General features: G+C 43.6%; 1 protein-coding gene across 4 annotated transcripts in view; it reads right to left on the bottom strand.

Annotated features, from left to right (window-relative positions):
• LOC124775050 (microsomal triacylglycerol transfer protein) overlaps positions 1-23048 on the bottom strand; it is a 202414-nt gene extending 179366 nt beyond the window's left edge. The window contains exon 1 of one of the 4 annotated variants that reach the window (XM_047249839.1): positions 22913-23048. In XM_047249839.1, coding sequence (XP_047105795.1) covers positions 22913-22955 — 43 coding nt within the window. In that variant the 5' untranslated portion in view covers positions 22956-23048. The remainder of the gene's footprint in view (positions 1-22912) is intronic. The other 3 variants (XM_047249837.1, XM_047249838.1, XM_047249840.1) reach the window with 3 other exon arrangements.
• Positions 23049-23257: the final 209 nt, after the last annotated feature.

Genomic DNA, 23257 nt, shown 5'->3' with positions numbered 1-23257 from the left:
AAAACTAAATCACAAATGTGTCTGAAACAGATAGTTTACATTATGCGTTTATTACCAGTTTTGCATTGCGGTAGTTAGACAAGGACTTGTTACTAAGAGAGGCAGGAAAACAAAAAAATGGACCAGTGGGAACTCTGGGGTGGAGAACGTAATTATGACCGCAATTAAAATGTATTGGTATGGGTAGGACGTGCAGCCAGACAAATGGATGATAGAGTGACCAAGGTAGTACTTCGCAAGGAGGTAATGGAGCGTGGGTAGATGACATGAGAAAACGCATAGGAGCAAAATGGGGACTTAAGTCTGGGGACTGTAATGCACAGAGCAGGCTGGCGATAATATTGAACAAACTATGGGCACCTGAAGTTGACAGTTCTGCTGAAATGCTCCTTGGGCAGCTATTGTTGGAAACGAAAATTGACTGAAGGAGAAAATGTGTCAAGACTTGTAAACTTGATAGGGATGTTAACAGAAAGTTCAAACCCACTGATGGCCATGAGACAAACGAAGGATTTGCAAGTTTTTACTTCATAATAATATTGATGCTGGATCTGGGACAACTTGGATTACGAACACTGGCTGTTACTGCAGGAAGAGGAAAAGGCCTTCAGCCCACATACATATGGGAGCTAGACAGGTAAGAAAAGTGGAGGACTGTTTAAAAAGTGGCGCTTCAGTCGGTGTTCAGTGCTAATAAATCAGTGCAAGGAAGATGTATATCAGTTAAAGTGTGAGGTATCGCATTTCATCAATCGCAGGATAATGTCGTTTTGTAATGCACGTAAAAGGTTTTAAAGATCCAAATGTAGTTAAGGGGAGTTGGAACACCCTATCCCGACAATGTTAAATTTGGTGACTTGGCTTCCCTGTATTTCGGGAACCACTGTAGCCATTGACATGAAAATTTTACAGGATTAAACTGTGTGTTCTGAGTCTAATGAACTACAATAATTGCATTTCAGCCACTGCTTTCGGAAGTACAATTTTTTAATTACACAGTTAAAATTTTGTGTGCTTTTTTGTACGTAATCCTAAATAATTTTAATTATACATAACATTATATTCTTCTTTTAGTTCCGTAGACTCAGCTTATATATGTTTTTACTCCCTGAAAATTTGAGTACTCTACTCGAAGTGGTCTCTGAGATTTAGGGAAAAATGCAACAGAAAATGAAAATTTCTGGGACCCGCTTGTAAAGTTTTTAAAAACACTGTAACACTCTCTTAATATATGCTTAATCTTTAGTTTTAGTCGCTCATGAGCACCCTGTACCATACTGTATATCATCCTCTTGATCTTTTTACAAGTTTTTTCTTCTTTTCTTCTTTCCGGTGCTTCATACGAACCTTGTCCTCCCGTTCAAGTTCTCTGGTGCAGTTTGCTCCAGGATTAACTCCCATATGCTGTAGCACTTTCACCCTACCAATGTTTCCATCATCAAAAACAATAACAGCATCACTGACCCCCCCCCCCCCACTTTAGTCTCTTCATTCCAACAAAAACATTTTTTGGTAAGCGAGTCCATATAAGATTATTGAACAACTCATTGGGATTTTGAGTCTTACCATGCATACACTTCTTCAGTAATTCAGGATTTGCCAGGTCTCTGTAAATAGGTTTCATGATATCCATGACTGCTGCTGAGATGGAATGTTTATGGGTGTATGAACTGTTTGTGTACTGAGCATTGCAGTAATTGCACTATGAACTAGGTCCAGGGGGCAAAGGTGGTGTTCTGGTTTTTCATCAGTTGACAGTCTGTGGAAGAAGGTAGCCCATACTGCCTGCTTCATTTTCAACAAATCCTCAATATTATTTCTAATGGTCATCCCATAACACTGCTGTAGTTCATCAATCATTTTGTCTGTCAGCCTGCCTCTTATGGTTTTACCATCAGAAAATTTCTTGTCTCTAAAACTTTGTTTCAACTTCCTCAACCTGGTCCCCATCCTCTTCTGGACATGACCAACACATTACAGTTCTTTGATAATCTTCTCACCATAAGGCTGAGCGGCTACTACACTGTTATATGCTTTTGAGTCTCTCGCCTAAGAACTTAGTGTAACACACTCCCCTTTCGTTCACAGAGCGACTAAAAATCTCAATAGCTGCAGAGGCCTCCATACCAAGCATTGTTCCATCATAATTTCTGTCACAGATATGCCCTTCTCCATTCCCTGATTTACACTTATAACAATGTTTGGTTAACATCTGGAAATCTATTACTTTCCAGTATCCACACTGGTCACTGTAGCAACAGAATTCTTAGGACTGTAGCCTCACTTCTGCCAAGTGCCATCAAAAGCTACTGGTATGCCAGTCATAACATCATGTATTTCCTGGCTAGTCCATTTGATACCTCAACTGTCTTCATGTAAACTAACTGGCCCTCCACATATTTTACAACACACACATTCATCTGACACCCTTGTTATGATGTGTAAATCTATCAGAATATAACCTAACCTACCATTTACATCACTGTCGTTCTGAGAAAACTGTGTATCACAACGTTTTATTTTAAACTTCGAATCACTAATGGGTGTTTCTCTAGATACTGACGAGTTTGCCTGTATTTCATTGTCTGTAACTTCACACGCCACATGTTGAACACAATGTTTCCCTTTATTCGAAAATCTGTCATCACGAAACCCACGTTTCTTAAAAACACTTCCGTCAGACTTTACTTTTTGAGAGCTTTACTAATCTATTCGTCACTTTTCCTCGGAAAAACGTTAGCACTTCGACATACAGCGCATGTTTATACTATGAACCGATACGATACTGTTTACTGTTTTTGACAGTGCTACGAATACAAACACGTAATTTAACCTTTATAACACATATATCCACAGACTTCTATATAAAAAGTTACCGATTTTATTAGAGCTTGAAGTAACACACGTAAAAATATTCACATTTTCAACCTGTGTAGATTATATTTAAGAGAATAAAATGAAATACTTCCCATGTGAGTTTATAAGTCTTATATACATCATTTTGTTCGGAAAATTGCAAATTTTATAATGAGATAAAAATAAAATCCGAAAATGTGAAAAAGAAATATTTTCTCCGTTCTAACTCCCCTTAAAGTTAATAGTGAAAACATTCAAAACGGCCTTCTCTGAAAGACTACATCTCATATATGTTAGCTCGAACACAATTAAGTTCGTGACAAAAAGAAGAACTGATAAGAATCAGTAGTATGGAAAGTATTGTTAAATGTTGTGTGTGTGTGTGTGTGTGTGTGTGTGTGTGTGTGTGTAAAGCGCGAGTCTACGAACTGACATGAGATTAACAACTGATAAACGACACGACTTAGAACATTCCTAGATCCTGGCTTCCTATAAGAAAAATACTGCGAATGCTTTTCGGTAGAAACTGTAATCACAGGAATTCGGGTCTGTTGCATAATCCATACAGATGTTTTGTGGGTGGTATTTAATTCACGTGATCGAGTTTCAATGTGCTTGTCTGTGATAGTTCAATTCAGTCGAAACTTTGAAGTACATAAAGCGAATGGAAACGAAACCACAATTAAAAGCCGTTCGTTAGGCAGGAATGAAACTTTTGTTATTGTGTGTTTGGCAGTCAAATTGGGTGCCCACAAGAACTGGCATATTTTATGCTTACGGTAGGTAGCGCTACTGATTTTCGAAGTGATTAAGTTGGGATCACTTTATCCACTTTCATTGTTTCGGTTCAATGGCTCTGCCACAAGCACGTCTGAAGATTAAATTGTATCATTTCGAAATAGATCATTTTAATTACATACCACAAATAAAACAGCTATGTGGATTACCCAATAACAGTATATTAACAACCAATTATTCTGTTTAATGCCCAGGTATGTTTCAGTACGTTTGTGCTCTCATCAGTGGATAGTTTTATTCAGGTCTGTTACATGCAAACATGTTTAACTGATAATTATTGAAAAGAAAATAATTATTAATCAAAACATGTTTTCGTTTTTTAGGCCTGAATAAAAGTACCCACTGATGATGGCACTTACGTGCTGAAACGTATTTGGATAATATAGGGAGTAGTTGTTTCCATAATACGAATTCCAGCAATTTAGTCTGCAGACGCCACCCTGTCAGAGCTTCTTTGTTTGTTTGTTTAGTTGGAATTTGATACTGCATGCACCATAGAACCATCCCCGCATCTTTAGCGTGAAACTGTATTCAACAGCCGGCCGTGGTATACGAGCGGTTCTAGGCGCTTCAGTCTGGAACCGCGCGTCTGCTGCGGTCGCAGGTTCGAATCCTGCCTCGTGCATGGATGTGTGATGTCCTTAAGTTTAAGTAGTTCTAAGTCTAAGGGACTGATGACCTCCGATGTTGAGTCCCACAGTGCCTAGAGCGATTTGTATTCAACAATCTGTCAGAGCATATATTATTAAATGCCACACCGGTGGTGAGATGGAGCTTAAGTGTGAATTAAGAAACTTTCTGTCTTGCGTCCTATTGTATTCAGTTGAAGGGTATCTTCGCAAAAATGAGTAAAATTAATACTCTGTATTACGTCATAGTGATGAGTCATTTCGTTACACCGCATTGGAATAATAGTTGCATCCTCAGAGTCTTTTCACATTCCAAAGATCCCTGTTCGCGGCTCCGAGGAACGTGAATGACGTAATTTAGTCAGCAGCTGGTGGTCTTGTGATTAGAGTTGCTAACGATAGATCACAGAGAGCTGGCTTCGACTCCCGGTCAGGTAGGGGTTTTTTTCAGCTCAGTGTGTTGTGTGTGTTGTTCACATCATCATTTCATCATCATCGAGGCCCAAGTTGCCCAAGTGGCGTCAAATAAACACTCATCAGGCAGCCGAACTGCACAGAAAGGCACTGTCGCAATGTGAAAAGTGATATGTTATTGTTGTGGTCTCAATCCAAAGACAGGTTAGATGCAGCTCTCCATGCTAGTCTACCCTGTGTAAGTGTCTTTATCTGCACACATACAGGTTGTGACGGGTATAAGTGCAAAAATTTTTATATATGGTACCTTAATACACTACTGGCCATTAAAATTGCTACACCACGAAGATGACGTGCTACAGACGCGAAATTTAACCGACAGGAAGAAGATGCTGTGATATGCAAATGATTAGCTGTTCAGAGCATCCACACAAGGTTGGCGCCGGTGGCGACACCTACAACGTGCTGACATGAGGAAAGTTTCCAACCGATTGCTCATACACAAACAGCAGCTGACCGGCGTTGCCTGGTGAAACGTTGTTGTGATGCCTCGTATAAGGAGGAGAAATGCGTACCATCACGTTTCCGACTTTGATAAAGGTCGGATTGTAGCCTATCGCGATTGCGGTTTATCGTATCGCGACATTGCTACTCGCGTTGGTCGAGGTCCAATGACTGTTGGCAGATTATGGAATCGGTGGGTTCAGGAGGGTAATACGAAACGCCGTGCTGGATCCCAACGGCCTCGTATCACTAGCAATCGAGATGACAGGCATCTTATCCGCATGGCTGTAATGGATCGTGCAGCCACGTCTCGATCCCTGAGTCAACAGATGGGGGCGTTTGCAATACAACAACCATGTGCACGAGCAGTTCGACGACGTTTGCAGCAGCATGAACTATCAGCTCGGAGACCATGGCTGTGGTTACCCTTGACGCTGCATCACAGACAGCAGCGCCTGCGATGGTGTACTCAACGACGAACCTGGGTGCACGAATGGCAAAACGTCATTTTTTCGGATGAATCTAGGTTCTGTTTATAGCATCATGATGGTCGCATCCGTGTTTGGCGACATCGCGGTGTACGCACATTGGAAGCGTGTATTCGTCATCGCCATACTGGCGTATCATCCGGCGTGATGGTATGGGGTCTCGGTCACCTCTTGTTCGCATTGACGGCACTTTGAACAGTGGACGTTACATTTCAGATGTGTTACGACCCGTGGCTCTACCCTTCATTCGATCCCTGCGAAACCCCACCTTTCAGCAGCATAATGCGCGGCCGCATGTTGCAAGTCCTGTACGGGCCTTTCTGGGTACAGAAAATGTTCGACTGCTGCCCTGGCCAGCACATTCTCCAGATCTCTCACCAATTGAAAACGTCTCTTCAAAGGTGACCGAGCAACTGACTCGTCACAGTACGCCAGTCACTACTCTTGATGAACTGTGTATCGTGTTGAAGCTGCATGGACAGCAGTACCTGTACACGCCATCCAAGCTCTGTCTGACTCAATGCCCAGGCGTTTCAAGGCCGTTATTACGGCCAGAGGTGGGTGTTCTGGGTACTGATTTCTCAGGATCTATGCACCCAAATTGCGTGAAAATGTAATCACATGTCAGTTCTAGTATAATATATTTGTCCAATGAATACCCGTTTATCATCTGCATTTCTTCTTGGTGTAGCAATTTTAATGGCTAGTAGTGTATGTACATGCACCGGTGTGTTGATTGTTTTTTCTCTGCATCCAAAGTCTTCGTGCTAATACTTCACATAATTTACTACCTGATGTTTTCTGCACAGTCGCAACTGCACTAAGTGGACCACTCTCTCAGTACAGAGCAACCATTTTGTGTCCACGGGTCCACGCTTCAGCGCCTGACATGCTGCCCAGGGGAAAATAAACGTTAGTTGTTTGCTCTTGCCATATATACTTGAACGTACTATCCAGTCTAAAAACATCTGATATGTAATAGGTATGATTATTAGTCTGCAAGTGATTTAAGTACTGATGTAATGTTCAGTATACTGTCACAGTCATCAGTAGAAATATCAGCGCTTAGACCCCGTATATTATATTATAGTTAGACCTTTGTCTCCTCCTACAACTTGTGCTTCCAATACTTTCCTGCATAAACAAATTAATTATTAAACTTCCTGGAAGATTAAAACTGTGTGCCAAACTGAGACTCGAACTAGGGATCTTTGCCTTTCGCGGGCAAGTGCTCTACCAACCTTTTTTTCTGATCTCATTTTGTTCGTCAATGTTCGTTGCATTTGTCCGGGGCGGACGTCCCATGACACCTGTGCAAGTTTGTCGTTAATCCGCTCACTCAGTTTTTTATTTCATGGGGCAGCTAACCCTCTGATCGAACACGCTGAGCTACCGTGCCGCCTCCCGACTGAGCTACCCAAGCACGACTCACAACCCCTCCTCATAGCTTCAGTTCTGCCAGTACCTCTCCTCCTACCTTCCAAACTTCATAGAAGCTCTCTGGAAATTAATTCTTGCTTGTGTCCTGTCAACCAATCTATTCTTTTAGTCAGATTGCGCCACAAATTTCGTTTCTCCCCGATTCGAACAGCATATATGGCAGGCGAGGGACGAGCAGTCATATACATTTTGAAAATGGTTACTCTTCAGCAACGGTTAGAAAGCAGTAAATGAATCCAAAGCTGCTAACCAGTTGCAACGAAAGGCGGTTTTATTCAACCCCAGACGGATATAAACCCGTCTTCTTCAGAAAGACATGTAACTAGAATTTCACATTAGAAAAATACCAAATAGTGAAATGATGTGGCCGGCCGGAGTGGCCGTGCGGTTCTAGGCGCTACAGTCTGGAAGCGAGCGACCGCTACGGTCGCAGGTTCGAATCCTGCCTCGAGCATGGATGTGTAAGATGTCCTTAGGTTAGTTAGGTTCAATTAGTTCTAAGTTCTAGGCGACTTATGACCTCAGAAGTTAAGCCGCATAGTGCTCAGAACCATTTGAACCATTTTTTGAAATGATGTGACGTTTGTCGCATGAAAATATGCTGTAATGCACATCATTGTATACACCTTTAAAACGCTGGCCCCTTCTCAACTACTATCTCTCTTTCACATATTTGACTCTAATAACTGCAACTGCGTTTGTGTACAAGTTGCAGATGACCTTTCGCTTCACCGGCAGAGTTTCAAAGTTTATATACTCGGTCAATACTGTCAACAGCTTTATCTAAATTTGCAGTGTGATAAAGGATGTAAACACAGTAGATGTACACATAAATGTCACAGAATTCTCATCACGGTTCATACTTTATCTCTACATATTCGTAATGTCCGATTTCTACATCTACATGGTTACTCTGCAATTCACACTTAAGTGCCTGGCAGAGGGTTCATCGAATTATTTTAATACTACTTCTCTACCATTCCACTCTCGAATGGCGCGTGGGAAAAAGGAACACCTAAATCTTTCCGTTCGAGCTCTGATTTCTCTTATTTTATTGTGGTGATCATTTCTCCCTACGCCTTTGTTTCAGTGACTGCCACCCCAACTCGCGTATCATATCAGTGACACTCTTACCCCTATTGCGCGATAACATGAAACTATCTGCCCTTCTTTGCACTTTTTCGATGTCCTCCGTCAATCGTACCTGGTAAGGATCCCATACCGCGCAGCAATATTCCAGCAGAGCACGTACAAGTGTAACGTAAGCTGTCTCTTTACTGGTTTTGTCGCATCTTCTAAGTGTTCTGCCAACAAAGCGCAGTCTTTTTTCGCCTTCCCCACAGTATTATCTATGTGGTCTTTCCAATTTAAGTTGGAAGTTAGTATCCGTGTGTCACCAGGTTCGTTAAAAATACTGTAAACAAGAAAACCTTGAAACTGCAGCAAACTGTGGAAACGGCGATGTAGTTCGGTTCAGAACGTGCACCACGAGCATTCTTCCAGCACAATACACGTTTTATGTAAATATGAGTAGTTGTCCTTCATCGCTGGTCGATAGGCACGCGTCGAGGATATGCTGACTGGCACTAGTTGGTAAGCATCGCTGGCGGTCGAAGCCCCGAGGACAGCATAGAGGTCGGCCGATAGCGAAAGATAGCAGCCAAAGCTGAATCTGCGACGCAGCGGCCAATTCTCGAACACTTTACAGTCACATAGTTGCTTTCTTATTCTAGTGTTTTCCCCAATCTCCACGGCTAGACTATTTGTGTTCTTTCTTACCAGAAACTTCCTCCTCTGTACTCTTTTTGACCATAGGAAAATGCTTCGTACTATTATCTGTGTACTGGAGGTAAAAATATATGCTTTTTCAGTGCAGTGCAGTAAAGTGCGAACGGGATAACGGGGGGGGATCCTAAAAGGTACGGATTTAACCGAGGATCCGAATACGGCGTATCTTCGCATGTGCCTGAACATGGAGAGAAGCACATAACACGTTGTTGACCGCTCACGGATCAGCGCTCAGAAGTGCCGCACGTGACTCTACATTTAAATAGTCGAAACCGCGCTTAAGTACGAGCGATTGCGTGGCGTGTGGAGTTTAGTTTCGCCCAGAGAACTTCTGCTCTGCTTTACTCAACGCAGATGTGTTACATGAACGCACAAACTAGTCAGTCCTACGCCTGATGCGTGGTGATTTCTCGAAACCTCAGACACAACGCGTCAACGCTTTTCCATGCAACACTGACGTATGTTTATGAGTTTCAGAAAAATTACCAGCCAACAATGTACAACTGATTAGTTTCTGCGTTCACTGTAGCACATTTACGTTGAGTGAACCAGAGCAGAAGTTCTATGGATGCGCTATGAAAGTTTTTCCTATCACTTCCACAGACTAAAATTGCTGCTGAATGTCGAAGAAATTACCAGGCAGCAGTGTATGACTGAATATTTTTTGCGTTCGCTGTAGCACATCTACTCAAATGTGAAATTATAAAAATTTTAAAAACATTCTTTGAAAATTTTTAAAACTATCAAAATTTTATATATATTGTCTCAACTGCATTTAACATCAACCTTTTTTTTTTTTCAGAGTGATGATCATCTTCAGATCACATGTGGTACCAGACAAACAAACAAAAAGTTTTGCATCACCTCGGTTTCGAGAGTTCCGGAACCTGTACAGAAGACTGGAATAGAGATCAACATAAACATTATTTCTGCCCTTTTTATTGCTCATGAAAACCACACATTGCATGTTGTACCACCATAAAGTAAGACCTTCAGAAGTGGTGGTCCAGATTGCTCTACACATCGGTACCTCTAATGCTCAGCAGCACGTCCTATTACACTGATGCATGCCTCTATTCGTCGTGGCATATTATCCACAAGCCCATCAAGGCACTGTTGGTCCAGATTGTCTCACTCCTCAACGGCGATTCGGCGTAGATACTTCAAAGTGGTTGGTGGGTCACGTCGTCCGTAACTGCCCTTTTCAATCTATACCAGGCATGCTTGACAGGGTTCATGTCTGGAGAACATGCTGGCCACTCTAGTCGAGCGATGTATTAATCCTGAACGACTCATTCACAAGATGTGCACGATAGGGACGCGAATTGTCGTCTATGAAAACGAATGCCTCGCCAATATTACGCCGATATGGTTGCACTATCGGTCGAAGGATGGCATTCACGTATCGCACAGCCGTTACGGCGCCTTACATGACCAACAGCGGCGTCGTCGTCCCACATAATGCCACCCCAGAACACCAGGGAACCTCCACCTTGCTGCCTTCGCTGGACAATGTGTCTAAGGCGTTCAGCCTGACTAGGTTGCCTCCAAACACGTCTCCGACGATTGTCTGGTTGAAGGTATATACGACACTCATCGGTGAAGAGAACGTGATGCCAACCCTGAGCGGTCCATTCGGTATATTGTTGGGCCCATCTGTACCGCGCTGCATGGTGTCGTGGTTGGAAAGATGGACCTCGCCATGGACGTCGGGGGTGAAGTTGCGCATCATGCAGCCTATTGCACACAATTTGAGTCGTAACACGTCATCCTGTGGCTGCACGAAAAGCATTATTCAACATGGTGGCGTTGCTTTCAGGGTTCCTATGAGCCATAACCCTTAGATAGCTGTCATCCACTGCAGCAGTAGCCCTTGGGCGGCCTGAGCGAGGCATGTCATCGACCGTTTATGTCTCTCTGTATCTCCTCCATCATTGCTTTGGTTCACTCCGAGTCGCCTGGACACTTGCCTTGTTGAGAGTCCTTAGTGCCACAAAGCAACAATGCGGACGCGATCGAACCGCGGTATTGACCGTCTAGGCGTGGTTGAACTACAAACAACACGAGCCGTGTACATCCATCCTGGTGGAATGACTGGAACTGATGGGCTATCTGACCCCTCCGTCTAAGAGGCGCTGCTCATGCATGGGTGTTACATCCATGGGCGGGTTTAGTGACATCTCTGAACAGTCAAAGGGACTGTGTCTGTAATACAATATCAACAGTCAATGCCTATCTTCAGAAGTTCTGGGAAACGGGGTGATGAAAAACTTTTTTTGATGTGTGTATAATTGCACACGCAATGTACAAGACTGTTCCATCAAACATAAGGCTATTTTAAATCTTGAGGTAAAATGTGCGATGTACAGCCACGCAGTCTACGAAGCAATTGAAACAGATAGAAAATTTTGAAAGTTTTAAGAAATTTTATAGAAAATTTTTGAAATTTTTATAATTTTACATTTTTTTATCTACTTACGATCGCTCTCTCCTTACTCGTACAATGTCAGATATATTCAGCTGCACGTTTACGTTGAGTAGAGCAGAGTAAAAGTTCTCTGAACGCGCTATGAAAGCATTTCCTGTCCCTTCCACAGACTAAAATTGCTGCTCAGCCACTGAGAATTCAGGCCGTGTCTTCTGACTGTGAATGTTACCGAACTGGTCATCTGAAACTGCAGTGTGTATTTTATATTGCCGTCACTGCTGAGAGATGTACGGTATAGCAAATGTTCGTCCACTATAATCAGGAAAAAAATCATTTCTGGCAATAACCGCTGAAAATTAACAGGAAATAGGGGAAAATATGGAACTGTTTATGCCGAGGAAGATAAGTGTTGTAAGTAATCTTGATAAAGATGGGAAGATACCGAAACGAAAAACAGCAACTTGAAATATGTAAAATATGACTCGATACAGTTATCTTAAGATGCTCATTGTGAACCAAAATCGACAGTCTGACAAAAATTTTGTTTGCAATCATTGACAGAAATTACAAAAAGAAATTTTGTACGGAAAGCCGTTAAAATTAATCTTATCGGCTCCTTAACTCTATTATTAAGTACTCGCATTGGTGGACATAAGATGCAGAAAAATATAGATGTTAATATCGCAAGTACATGAAGCTAACGAGTTTTACAAGCGTCATCAATTTCGCTTACTGGACAATAAGGTCGTATTTCTAAAATTAGAACGCTGATAACCCCTACAGGGTTTGGCTGTAGCGCATTTTCTGTACGTTGGTCAAATTTACACATCACCCAAGCAGTCAGTTACTCTATAGCGGTAAAGGGAGGCGCTTTTGAAAGATACATCAACTGGACTTCGGACTATAAACACAGCGGCGTGACTGCTGAGTTATCGGCGACTTAGCCAGTGTTTGCTCTACATGTTGCTGAGTATTGCTCTGGCAGTTTTATGTCTGAACTTCTGCTAGGACCTCGGGATGTTAGCAATCATTGTTTGTCAGGTAATGGGGGTGAGGCTTTGTTAGAGAAGCACCAAAGTTTAACTTCCTGTAAGTACTGTGGTTATTACGCGATGTGGGGGAGATGGTTAAGGAAGGAATCATTCGAAGTCTTGTTCACAGAAACTTCGAGGTATTCTACTGAAGAGTTTCGTGAAATATCATCGAAAAGACGAATCAGGATGGACAGCACGTGACCTGATTATCGCTCTTTCCATACACAATTACACCACCTCTATCTCTCTTCTCAGCCAGCAACATCTCTTAGGCAAAAACTAGGCACAAATGTTCTGTATGTCTTAGTTACAAATTAGGCAGTAAGTTCAAGTCCAAGGATGTTGCGAAAGTAGGAATATTAATATGGTCTTACTACTAGCCAAACCCTACAAGTACTTCAGTTCGTTTCGTTGACGTTGTTCACTTCCAATAATTTCGTAAAGGTGATAAAAATGATACGCACAAGAGAAGTAGCCGAAATACTACTGTATTTGACCATGAGTCTATCTCCTGTGACGAAATCAGCTGTCATGGGGCAGGCGAAGATATGAAATATGTTACCTGATTACACTAATGTTTTATTTATTTGTATTTTTGTATTAATTGTTTGCATTCTTTTTCTCCATTCTTTACTGATTTTGTTGCCTATTACAGCTCTTAGTTATTCTATTTATTTGCCACAGTGCTATAAATTTCTAAACGCCTAAAAACTCAAAGAGAACGGAACGTTGGTCGTTTGTTCACAAGGGAAAAATTTAGATATTGAATACAGAGTGGTACGTGTTAAACGTGTTCCAATTGGCGTTAAATACACTGAACGCAGAAATCATATCTACCAAATAAACCCCAGCAGGTGTAAGCAGATTTCTTAAAGCATTCTTGAGCGACCATCACGCTCTGAACGGAACCTATACAGGTTATAAATGTAAAGCACTGTGCATAATAAACTAACATAAACACAAAATGAACATGCAGTAAAACATAAGTTGACATTATAAAAGAATGCAATCTATATATACCAGAATACAGAAATATGATCGATACAACGAAAAACAGTTTTTACAGGTCTCGGAATTTTCTGATGTTATATTCGTTCTAGACCATAGGTTACTGATCGGAGATTGTCCTTCAACCCCACCACAGCCGTTTACATGCCTTTACAACGCCTTTTAATTGCGAAACCATCAGTTACTTCTTTGCTAAGACAAAAGAAAATGTTAAAATTCGTCAAGCCATTCTCGGCCTGACAGTTTTCATTTTTCTGATATGTAAATCACATCCGATACCGATGAAATGTGACATCGCTATGAACCCTGCCTATAGCGAGAGACACTGGCTAAGGTGTGCTCACGTTCCCGGGGGCTCTTGCGTTGCATGCTTGTGTCAGCGAACCTGGATATGCTGATAAGAATGTCGTGTAGCGTAGCCCGAGGCCTAGGTTAGATTGGAATGTAGACAGTTTGTTACTTGGCCAAGCTTGTGAGCTGGTGAAGTCAACGAATCTCAACACAAAGATACGACTGCCTTAACATATGTCTAGAGTAACCCGAGGTATACATTCTTCGTTGCATTAACATACAGGTATGTCTTATTTCGTATTTTGCTGAAAATTCCGACGACGTGGTTCAATTCTAACCTAACAAACAAAATAGCAGCTAACTTTATTTGACAACCATAGAAACTTACGTACGAGAATCTCATTGGCTATCTAAATCTGCGTCATGATGCATCACTCATGATTCGTCGTGTTGACTGCCTATTATTCATCGCGCGTACCGTTACAAACAGCACGCAACGGAAAAGACACCGAAATGGAACGTGCACTTTCACCGGAATACTAATCCTTCTTTCCCTTCCTGTCGATCGCTGATGCACTTTCCTTGTTCACAGCTTGACAAAAATTGCTTTTTGTGTTAGATGTACGAGACGTAGAGCAGATCTTGCAAGTTTGTCCCTGATCACCTGTCCGCGAGATGTCGCTGCAAATAGTCTAGTACGGAATTACAGCTACTTGCAAGCTTTATGTTACGTAGCAGCTGTTCAGGAAACACTCGTTGTTATATCGTTTATTTTAAAACGCGGTACTGTAGTAAAATATTTTATTACATTGTGTTTTCGCTTTTTATATGCTGACCACAGTTTAATTCTATTTGTATTTCATTACGTACCAGGCCCGCTCACTGTATTTTTACAATTTATGACAAACGTAAGTCCGCTTGACGGGTTATACTAAATGTCTTTTATTGTCACTTTCATTTAATTTACGTTTTACTTTTATTCCGTCGACTCAATAACGAATTAACTTGTATTTTGACAATATTACGTCTGGTATGTAATCCAGACCCTCGAAAATGTCTACACAGCCGAAACTGTGAAGCAGTGAAGAATACAAAATAAAAGATATTCTAATCCAAGTAAGACCAGCCGGTGCGAAAAATCATTGTGATTTTGAAAAATTCACTTGTCTGTGGGTCTCGTTGCAACTAAAGTACTGTCGCCAATGCTACTTCAGTGTCTCTGCAATATTTTAAATTCTAGTGAGCATTTTCGGGTGACTCTTGATAACGTTCTTGTGGACTATCTGTAATGATTATCAGATGGCTCTGAGCACTACGGGACTTAACTTCTGACGTCATCAGTCCCCTAGAATTTAGAACTACGCAAACCTAACTAACCTAAGGACATGACACACATCCATGCCCGAGGCAGGATTCGAACCTGCGACCGTAGCGGTCGTGCGGCTCCAGACTGTAGCGCTCAGAACCGCTCGGCCACTACGGCTGGCTGTAATGTTTATCGGAACACGGTTTGGAAACTAGGGTTGTTTAACGAACATGTTCAAATGGTTCAAATGGCTCTGAGCACTATGGGACTTAACGTCTGTGGTCATCAGTCCCCTAGAACTTAGAACTACTTAAACCCAACTAACCTATGGACAGCACACACATCCATGCCCGAGGCAGGATTCGAACCTGCAACCGTAGCAGTCGCGCGGTTCCGGACTGAGCGCCTAGTACCGCTAGACCACCGCGGCCGGCAACGAACGTGTTAATAGCTTATGTAAAACGTAGCGTCCTCTCTCATAATTAGCATTTACGAGTGAAAGTTGAAACACGCAACGAGTGATTAGATTCCTATAACTGCACCTCGCGTGTTAACCGGTCAAACAAGCGCGAAAGCGCTAAAGGATCAGCGTGCTGAATGGCCTGTGTACACATCGAATGTAGTTTAAGTATGCAGATCTGACGAATGTGTGAACGAGCGATCACATCCCGTTACTGCATACACACTGAGGTGACATATTGTGGGATGGGGTTATGCACATATACAAATGGCGGTAATAGTGCGTACACAAAGTATAAAAAGGCATTTCATTTGTGGAGCCGTCATTAATATTTAAGCGATTCGTGTGAAAGTGTGTCCGACGTCATTATGGCGTCACGACGAGAATTAAAGAAACTTCGAACGCGGACTAGATGTGTGGAACATTGCGCTTCGGAAATTGTTAGGGAATTCAATTCTCCGAGATCCACAGTGTCAAGAGTGTGCCGAGAATACCAGATTTCAGACATTAACTCTCACCACGAACGACGGAGCGGCCAACGGCCTTCACTTAAAGCCCGAGAGCAGCGGCGTTTGAATAGAGTTGTCAGTGCTAACTGACAAGCAATATTGGGTGACATAACCGCAGAAATCAATATGGGACGTACGACGAACATGTCCGTTAGGACAGTGCGGCGAAATTTGGCCTTAATGGGCTACACCAGCTGACGACCGCCGTCTTGCCTACAGCGAGTCTCATATGGTCTTTGTCACATAGGTTGGATCCTAGACGACTGTAAAACCGTGCCCTGGACAAATGAGTCCAGATTTCAGTAAGTAAGAGCTGACGGTAACTTTCGAATGTGTTCCTGACCACACGAACCCATGGAGCCAAGTTGTCAATAAGGCACTGTGCAAGCTAGAGGTGACTCCATAATGACGTGGGCTGTGTTTCCGTGGAATGAACTGAGTCCTACATCTACATTTATACTCCGCAAGCCACCCAACGGAGTATGGCGGAGGGCACCTTACGTGCCACTGTCATTACCTCCCTTTCCTGTTCCAGTCACGTATGGTTCGCGGGAAGAACGACTGCCGGAAAGCCTCCGTGCGCGCTCGAATCTCTCTAATCTTACATTCGTGATCTCCTCGGGAGGTATAAGTAGGGGGAAGCAATATATTCGATACCTCATCCAGAAACGCACCCTCTCGAAACCTGGACAGCAAGCTACACCGCGATGCAGAGCGCCTCTGTTGCAGAGTCTGCCACTTGAGTTTGCTAAACATCTCCGTAACGCTATCACGCTTACCAAGTAACCCTGTGACGAAACGCGCCGCTCTGCTTTGAATCTTCCCTATCTCTTCCGTCAACCCGATGTGGTACGGATCCCACACTGATGAGCAATACTCAAGTATAGGTCGAACGAGTGTTTTGTAAGCCACCTCCTTTGTTGATGGACTACATTTTCTAAGGACTCTCCCAATGAATCTCAACCTTGCACCCGCCTTACCAACAATTAATTTTATATGATCATTCCATTTCAAATCGATCCGTATGCATACTCCCAGATATTTTAAGAAGTTTTTGTTCCGCTATCATATAATCAAACAATAAAGGATCCTTCTTTCTACACTCCTGGAAATGGAAAAAAGAACACATTGACACCGGTGTGTCAGACCCACCATACTTGCTCCGGACACTGCGAGAGGGCTGTACAAGCAATGATCACACGTACGGCACAGCGGACACACCAGGAACCGCGGTGTTGGCCGTCGAATGGCGCTAGCTGCGCAGCATTTGTGCACCGCCGCCGTCAGTGTCAGCCAATTTGCCGTGGCATACGGAGCTCCATCGCAGTCTTTAACACTGGTAGCATGCCGCGACAGCGTGGACGTGAACCGTATGTGCAGTTGACGGACTTTGAGCGAGGGCGTATAGAGGGCATGCGGGAGGCCGGGTGGACGTACCGCCGAATTGCTCAACACGTGGGGCGTGAGGTCTCCACAGTACATCGATGTTGTCGCCAGTGGTCGGCGGAAGGTGCACGTGCCCGTCGACCTGGGACCGGACCGCAGCGACGCACGGATGCACGCCAAGACCGTAGGATCCTACGCAGTGCCGTAGGGGACCGCACCGCCACTTCCCAGCAAATTAGGGACACTGTTGCTCCTGGGGTATCGGCGAGGACCATTCGCAACCGTCTCCATGAAGCTGGGCTACGGTTCCGCACACCGTTAGGCCGTCTTCCGCTCACGCCCCAACATCGTGCAGCCCGCCTCCAGTGGTGTCGCGACAGGTGTGAATGGAGGGACGAATGGAGACCTGTCGTCTTCAGCGATGAGAGTCGCTTCTGCCTTGGTGCCAATGATGGTCGTATGCGTGTTTGGCGCCGTGCAGGTGAGCGCCACAATCAGGACTGCATACGACCGAGGCACACAGGGCCAACACCCGGCATCATGGTGTGGGGAGCGATCTCCTACACTGGCCGTACACCACTGGTGATCGTCGAGGGGACACTGAATAGTACACGGTACATCCAAACCGTCATCGAACCCATCGTTCTACCATTCCTAGACCGGCAAGGGAACTTGCTGTTCCAACAGGACAATGCACGTCCGCATGTATCCCGTGCCACCCAACGTGCTCTAGAAGGTGTAAGTCAACTACCCTGGCCAGCAAGATCTCCGGATCTGTCCCCCCATTGAGCGTGTTTGGGACTGGATGAAGCGTCGTCTCACGCGGTCTGCACGTCCAGCACGAACGCTGGTCCAACTGAGGCGCCAGGTGGAAATGGCATGGCAAGCCGTTCCACAGGACTACATCCAGCATCTCTACGATCGTCTCCATGGGAGAATAGCAGCCTGCATTGCTGCGAAAGGTGGATATACACTGTACTAGTGCCGACATTGTGCATGCTCTGTTGCCTGTGTCTACGTGCCTGTGGTTCTGTCAGTGTGATCATGTGATGTATCTGACCCCAGGAATGTGTCAATAAAGTTTCCCCTTCCTGGGACAATGAATTCACGGTGTTCTTATTTCAATTTCCAGGAGTGTATGTATTCGCAATACATTACATTTGTCTATGTCAAGGGTCAGTTGCCACTCCCTGCACCAAGTGCCTATCCGCTGCAGATATTACTGCATTTCGATGCAATTTTCTAATGCTGCAATTTCTCTGTATTCTACAGCATCATCCGCGAAAAGCCGCATGGAACTTCCGACACTATCTACTAGGTCATTTATATATATTGTGAAAAGCAGTGGTCCCATAACACTCCCCTGTGGCACACCAGAGGTTACTTTAACGTCTGTAGACGTCTCTCCATTGAGAACAACATGCTGTGATCTGTTTGCTAAAAACTCTTCAATCCAGCCACACAGCTGGGCTGATATGCCGTAGGCTCTTATTTTGTTTATCAGGCAACATTGCGGAACTGTATCAAACGCCTTCTGGAAGTGTTCTGGTCCAAGTGAACCGATCATTGACCGGAAATGGATATGTTCCGCTACTTGGAGACCATTTGCAGCCATTCATGTTTCCAGAGATGGAATTTTTATGGATGATAATGCATCGCGTCACCGGGCCACAATTGTTCACGAAAGGTTTGAAGAACATTCCGGACATGTCGTGAGAATGATTTAGACACCCAGATTACCCGACATGAATCCGATCCAACATTTGTGGGTCATGGTAGACAGGACATTTCGTGTACGAAATCCTCCACAGGCAATAATTTCGCAATTATGGACGGCTATAGAGGCAGCGTGGCTCAATATTTCTGCAGGAGACTTCAGACGATTCGGTGAGTCTATAATGCACTATGCCGTGAAGAAGTAGGTCCGAGACAATATTAGGAGGTATCCCATGACTTTTTGTCGCCTCAGAGGGTACTTGGCTTGCAAACTAGCCCAGGGTGACCGCACACTTACTGGCCACTTTACACAAGTAGTACAGTTCACTGTACGACTCTTAAACAAGAAACAATATGTACATTGTACGAGTGGGTGTGTATGGGGCACGGATCCAAGAAACTGGGACGGGGGTCCTCCCAATAAAAAGAATCATATTTATATATTAACTTTCCGAGCATAAAGTGGTATGAAAACTATGACTCTAGGAAACGTGAATAATTGTAGTTGCTTGCATAAAGGCTAATCTATGTTACTGGGGTCGCGCTGCAACTAGGGTGACCATAATTTCCTTTGACAAAGTGGGATTTTCGTACTTGTAATCTCTCGTTAAGTATCGCTTTTAATTTTACCATTGTGGGCAAGGAGTGATTTCCAAGAACTGAAAAACCTACATCATTTTTTATAGCAGCTTTTACCTACTTCTAGGAATGTTGAGTGTAACATTGTCAGTTGCCTCACACCTGGTTCTTCCACACGAAGCATTTTCTGTGATCTCCGAAATCTCGAATTTTTGTGTAGTAGAGCACTGTAGTTATTAGAACGATAGCTCTAGTGGTGTTTAACAACGTATAATGACATGGTTCCTCCTGTTGCAGATACCTTCGTCTGTTTGAATGTATTTGAAGTCAAAAAATATCTAGCCATTTTTAGCTAAGAGTCTGCCGATCGAAGATTCTTCCAGTGTATCTCGGAATCCATGTAATGTTTGAGATCTGCAGCACCACGATGACACACAGAAACAGCATAGTTACATAACTTACATTTTGCTAAACGATCATTTTCTGTGCCACTGAAGCAAGCGAATTTGTTCCGAAACTCTTTTGAAAACCATGACTTCCGTTTCAGCATAGTAATGTTTACATCTCCTTATAACTTATCACCAACATCACGTGCAACTTCACGAAATTGATGCTGACGCCAATGCAAAGCAAAAGCAAAGAAAATCGAATACGCAACGATTATAGCACTTTATCTGTACATGTGTTAGGGGGTACCAACATAATAAATGTCAATTTCTACCGTTAATTTATAAAATCGATAGTCAGAAAATATTTAAACCGGTACGGAAGTGTTTGAAAATATTCTTTGAAATTTTTGAGGCTCAGAAACAGGACTGTTCCGATTAATCGCGATGTATGGCCGCTCTAGGCATGACCCCCTACAGAGAACATTACCGCCAAAAATAAAAACAGAAAGACTAGCTTCTGACATGTAAGGGGAAACGACTGAAAGAAACAATATTCCCCCCACTTACTCGTTCGCATCCCATTGCCTGTAGACAAGTGTTCACAATCGTAATGCTGACTGAAGCACTGATCATTGTGAGTACCCACCATGAGTACACACTACGATTTTAATACTGTGTCTGTTAGATGTTGTAATAGTTGTCCGACTTTGTTGCTATTATAGTCATATGTATTTCCCAGATTTTCGGACATAATTAAATTAACTATTCGTCAATGCCTTCTACATCTACATCTACATTTATACTCCGCAAGCCACCCAACGGTGTGTGACGGAGGGCACCTTACGTGCCATTGTCATTACCTCCCTTTCCTGTTCCAGTCGCGTATGGTTCGCGGGAAGAACGACTGCCGGAAAGCCTCCGTGCGCGCTCGAATCTCTCTAATCTTACATTCGTGATCTCCTCGGGAGGTATAAGTAGGGGGAAGCAATATATTCGATACCTCATCCAGAAACGCACCCTCTCGAAACCTGGACAGCAAGCTACACCGCGATGCAGAGCGCCTCTGTTGCAGAGTCTGCCACTTGAGTTTGCTAAACATCTCCGTAACGCTATCACGCTTACCAAATAACCTGTGACGAAACGTGCCGTTCTTCTTTGGATCTTCTCTATCTCCTCTGTCAACCCGACCTGGCACGGATCCTACACTGATGAGCAATACTCAATTATAGGTCGAACTAGTGTCTTGTAAGCCACCTCCTTTGTTGATGGACTACATTTTCTAAGGACTCTACAAATGAATCTCAACCAGGCACCCGCCTTACCAACAATTAATTTTATATGACCATTCCACTTCAAATCGTTCCTTACGAATAGTCCCACATATTGTACAGAAGTAACTGCTACCAGTGTTTATTCTGCTATCATATAATCATACAATAAAGGATCCTTCTTTCTATGTATTCGCAACACATTACATTTGTCTATGTTAAGGGTCAGTTGCCGCTCCCTGCACCAAGTGCCTGTCCGCTGCAGATCTTTCTGCATTTCGGTGCAATTTTCTAATGCTGCAATTTCTCTGTAAACTACAGCATCATCCGCGAAAAGCCGCATGGAACTTCCGACACTATCTAATAAGTCATTTATATATATTGTGAAAAGCAATGGTCCCATAACACTCCCCTGTGGCACGCCATAGGTTACGTTAACGTCTGTAGACGTCTCTCCATTGAGAACAACATGCTGTGTTCTGTTTGCTAAAAACTCTTGCTATCAACAGATCCATTCTATCAAGTCAATTTTTACCATAACTTTCTTTTTCGCTCAGTTCCGTTCTGTACGTCCTCACACGCTATTCGCTCTACCCATCTAATCTTCAGTACTGTCCGGCAGCTACTTATTTGATAAGTTATTATCTTCTTGTCTGATCTTTATTTCTTTTATCGTTATTATTACAGTATTAGGCATGTCTAGCACGTTAAAAGAGGGCGTGGCAGCAAGTTTTGTTTAGCGGGAGGAACTAGAAGAAGTAACGAAGTGTGATCTCCGCAAGATCGAGTCTACCTCGTGTGAGTGAAAGACAGACAGAGAGAGAGAGAGAGAGAGAGAGAGAGAGAGAGAGAGAGAGAGACGGCAAATACGAAATTATGAAATGTTAAATATGTTAATTTATTAGACAATTAAGGTATGTGTAGCCTATCAAGTAAATGTAGCTGACTGTTAAGCATTTCAAGAAAGGCTTGAAACTGAGCTGTCCTTATTCCCTATATTAACACTGTAGGCATGAAACTGAGCTGTCCTTATGCCCTATATTAACACTGTTTCGGTTAATAACGATCATCACAGTATAAAAGTTCACACATTATTTACGTACCATTTTACATCGTGTCAGTAAGACAATGTTATTAGTACAACCCCTTAGAACTGCTAAACGCCAAAACCACAAAGAGTAGATGTGTCAAGGTCAAGAGTAGATGTGTCTGATGTGAAAGCACAATTATATCTGATGTAGCTAATTGTAATCAGCTGATGATCAGCCTCATCAACGACTTGTGGATGCTGCGCACAACACGTAAAGCTGACGGCTTGCTCTGCAACTGTAATAGATCAGAAGATGTTCGAAAGTTGAAAGAACCTGTAATCGTTTTAAAGTCAAATGTGACAGTAGACTGCTCAGACACCATGAAATATAACTAAAATAACTGGCTCTCACTACTCGTTCATTTGTCTACAGTTCACGCAATGCTAGGGCACACCGCGCGCGATATGGAAAGTTTGTGCTTTGTCGCGGATTGTGGAGGCAGCGAGTAGGCGCCGTCCCTGACCCTTATTCACGCGCGTCAAATGGGCCCGCTCAGCAGAGGCTGCGGCAGAGTCAGATGGGAAACTCACCAAGAGCGGAGAAGACGACGATGAGCGTCAGCGCGCGTTGCATGGCTGCGGCTGTGTTGTCTCTGTGACTGAAACTGTCTGGGCGGGGCGGCGGTTGGCGGGCGACTGCCGAATACCACGACTGCCACTGTGCGCACAGACTGAGCCGCTGCGCGCTCGCTCCGTCCGACAAGCCGGCCCTCCCTCCGTGCAACAACACACGTCATGCCGGTCGGCAGCTCTGACGCCGGCCAGCACGCAGCCACACTCCGCCCCCGCTCCCTAACCATGTGGTAATAATCCATTGAAAGCCACCGTCCGGCCGCTCCCGGTGTGATTGACGACAAACCGACTACCACTTTCCAG

This window comes from Schistocerca piceifrons, chromosome 2 (genome assembly GCF_021461385.2).
Source record: "Schistocerca piceifrons isolate TAMUIC-IGC-003096 chromosome 2, iqSchPice1.1, whole genome shotgun sequence".
Lineage (NCBI taxonomy): Eukaryota > Metazoa > Arthropoda > Insecta > Orthoptera > Acrididae > Schistocerca > Schistocerca piceifrons.
Note: the sequence above shows the minus strand (reverse complement) of the source record. Positions and strands in the feature narration are given on the sequence as shown.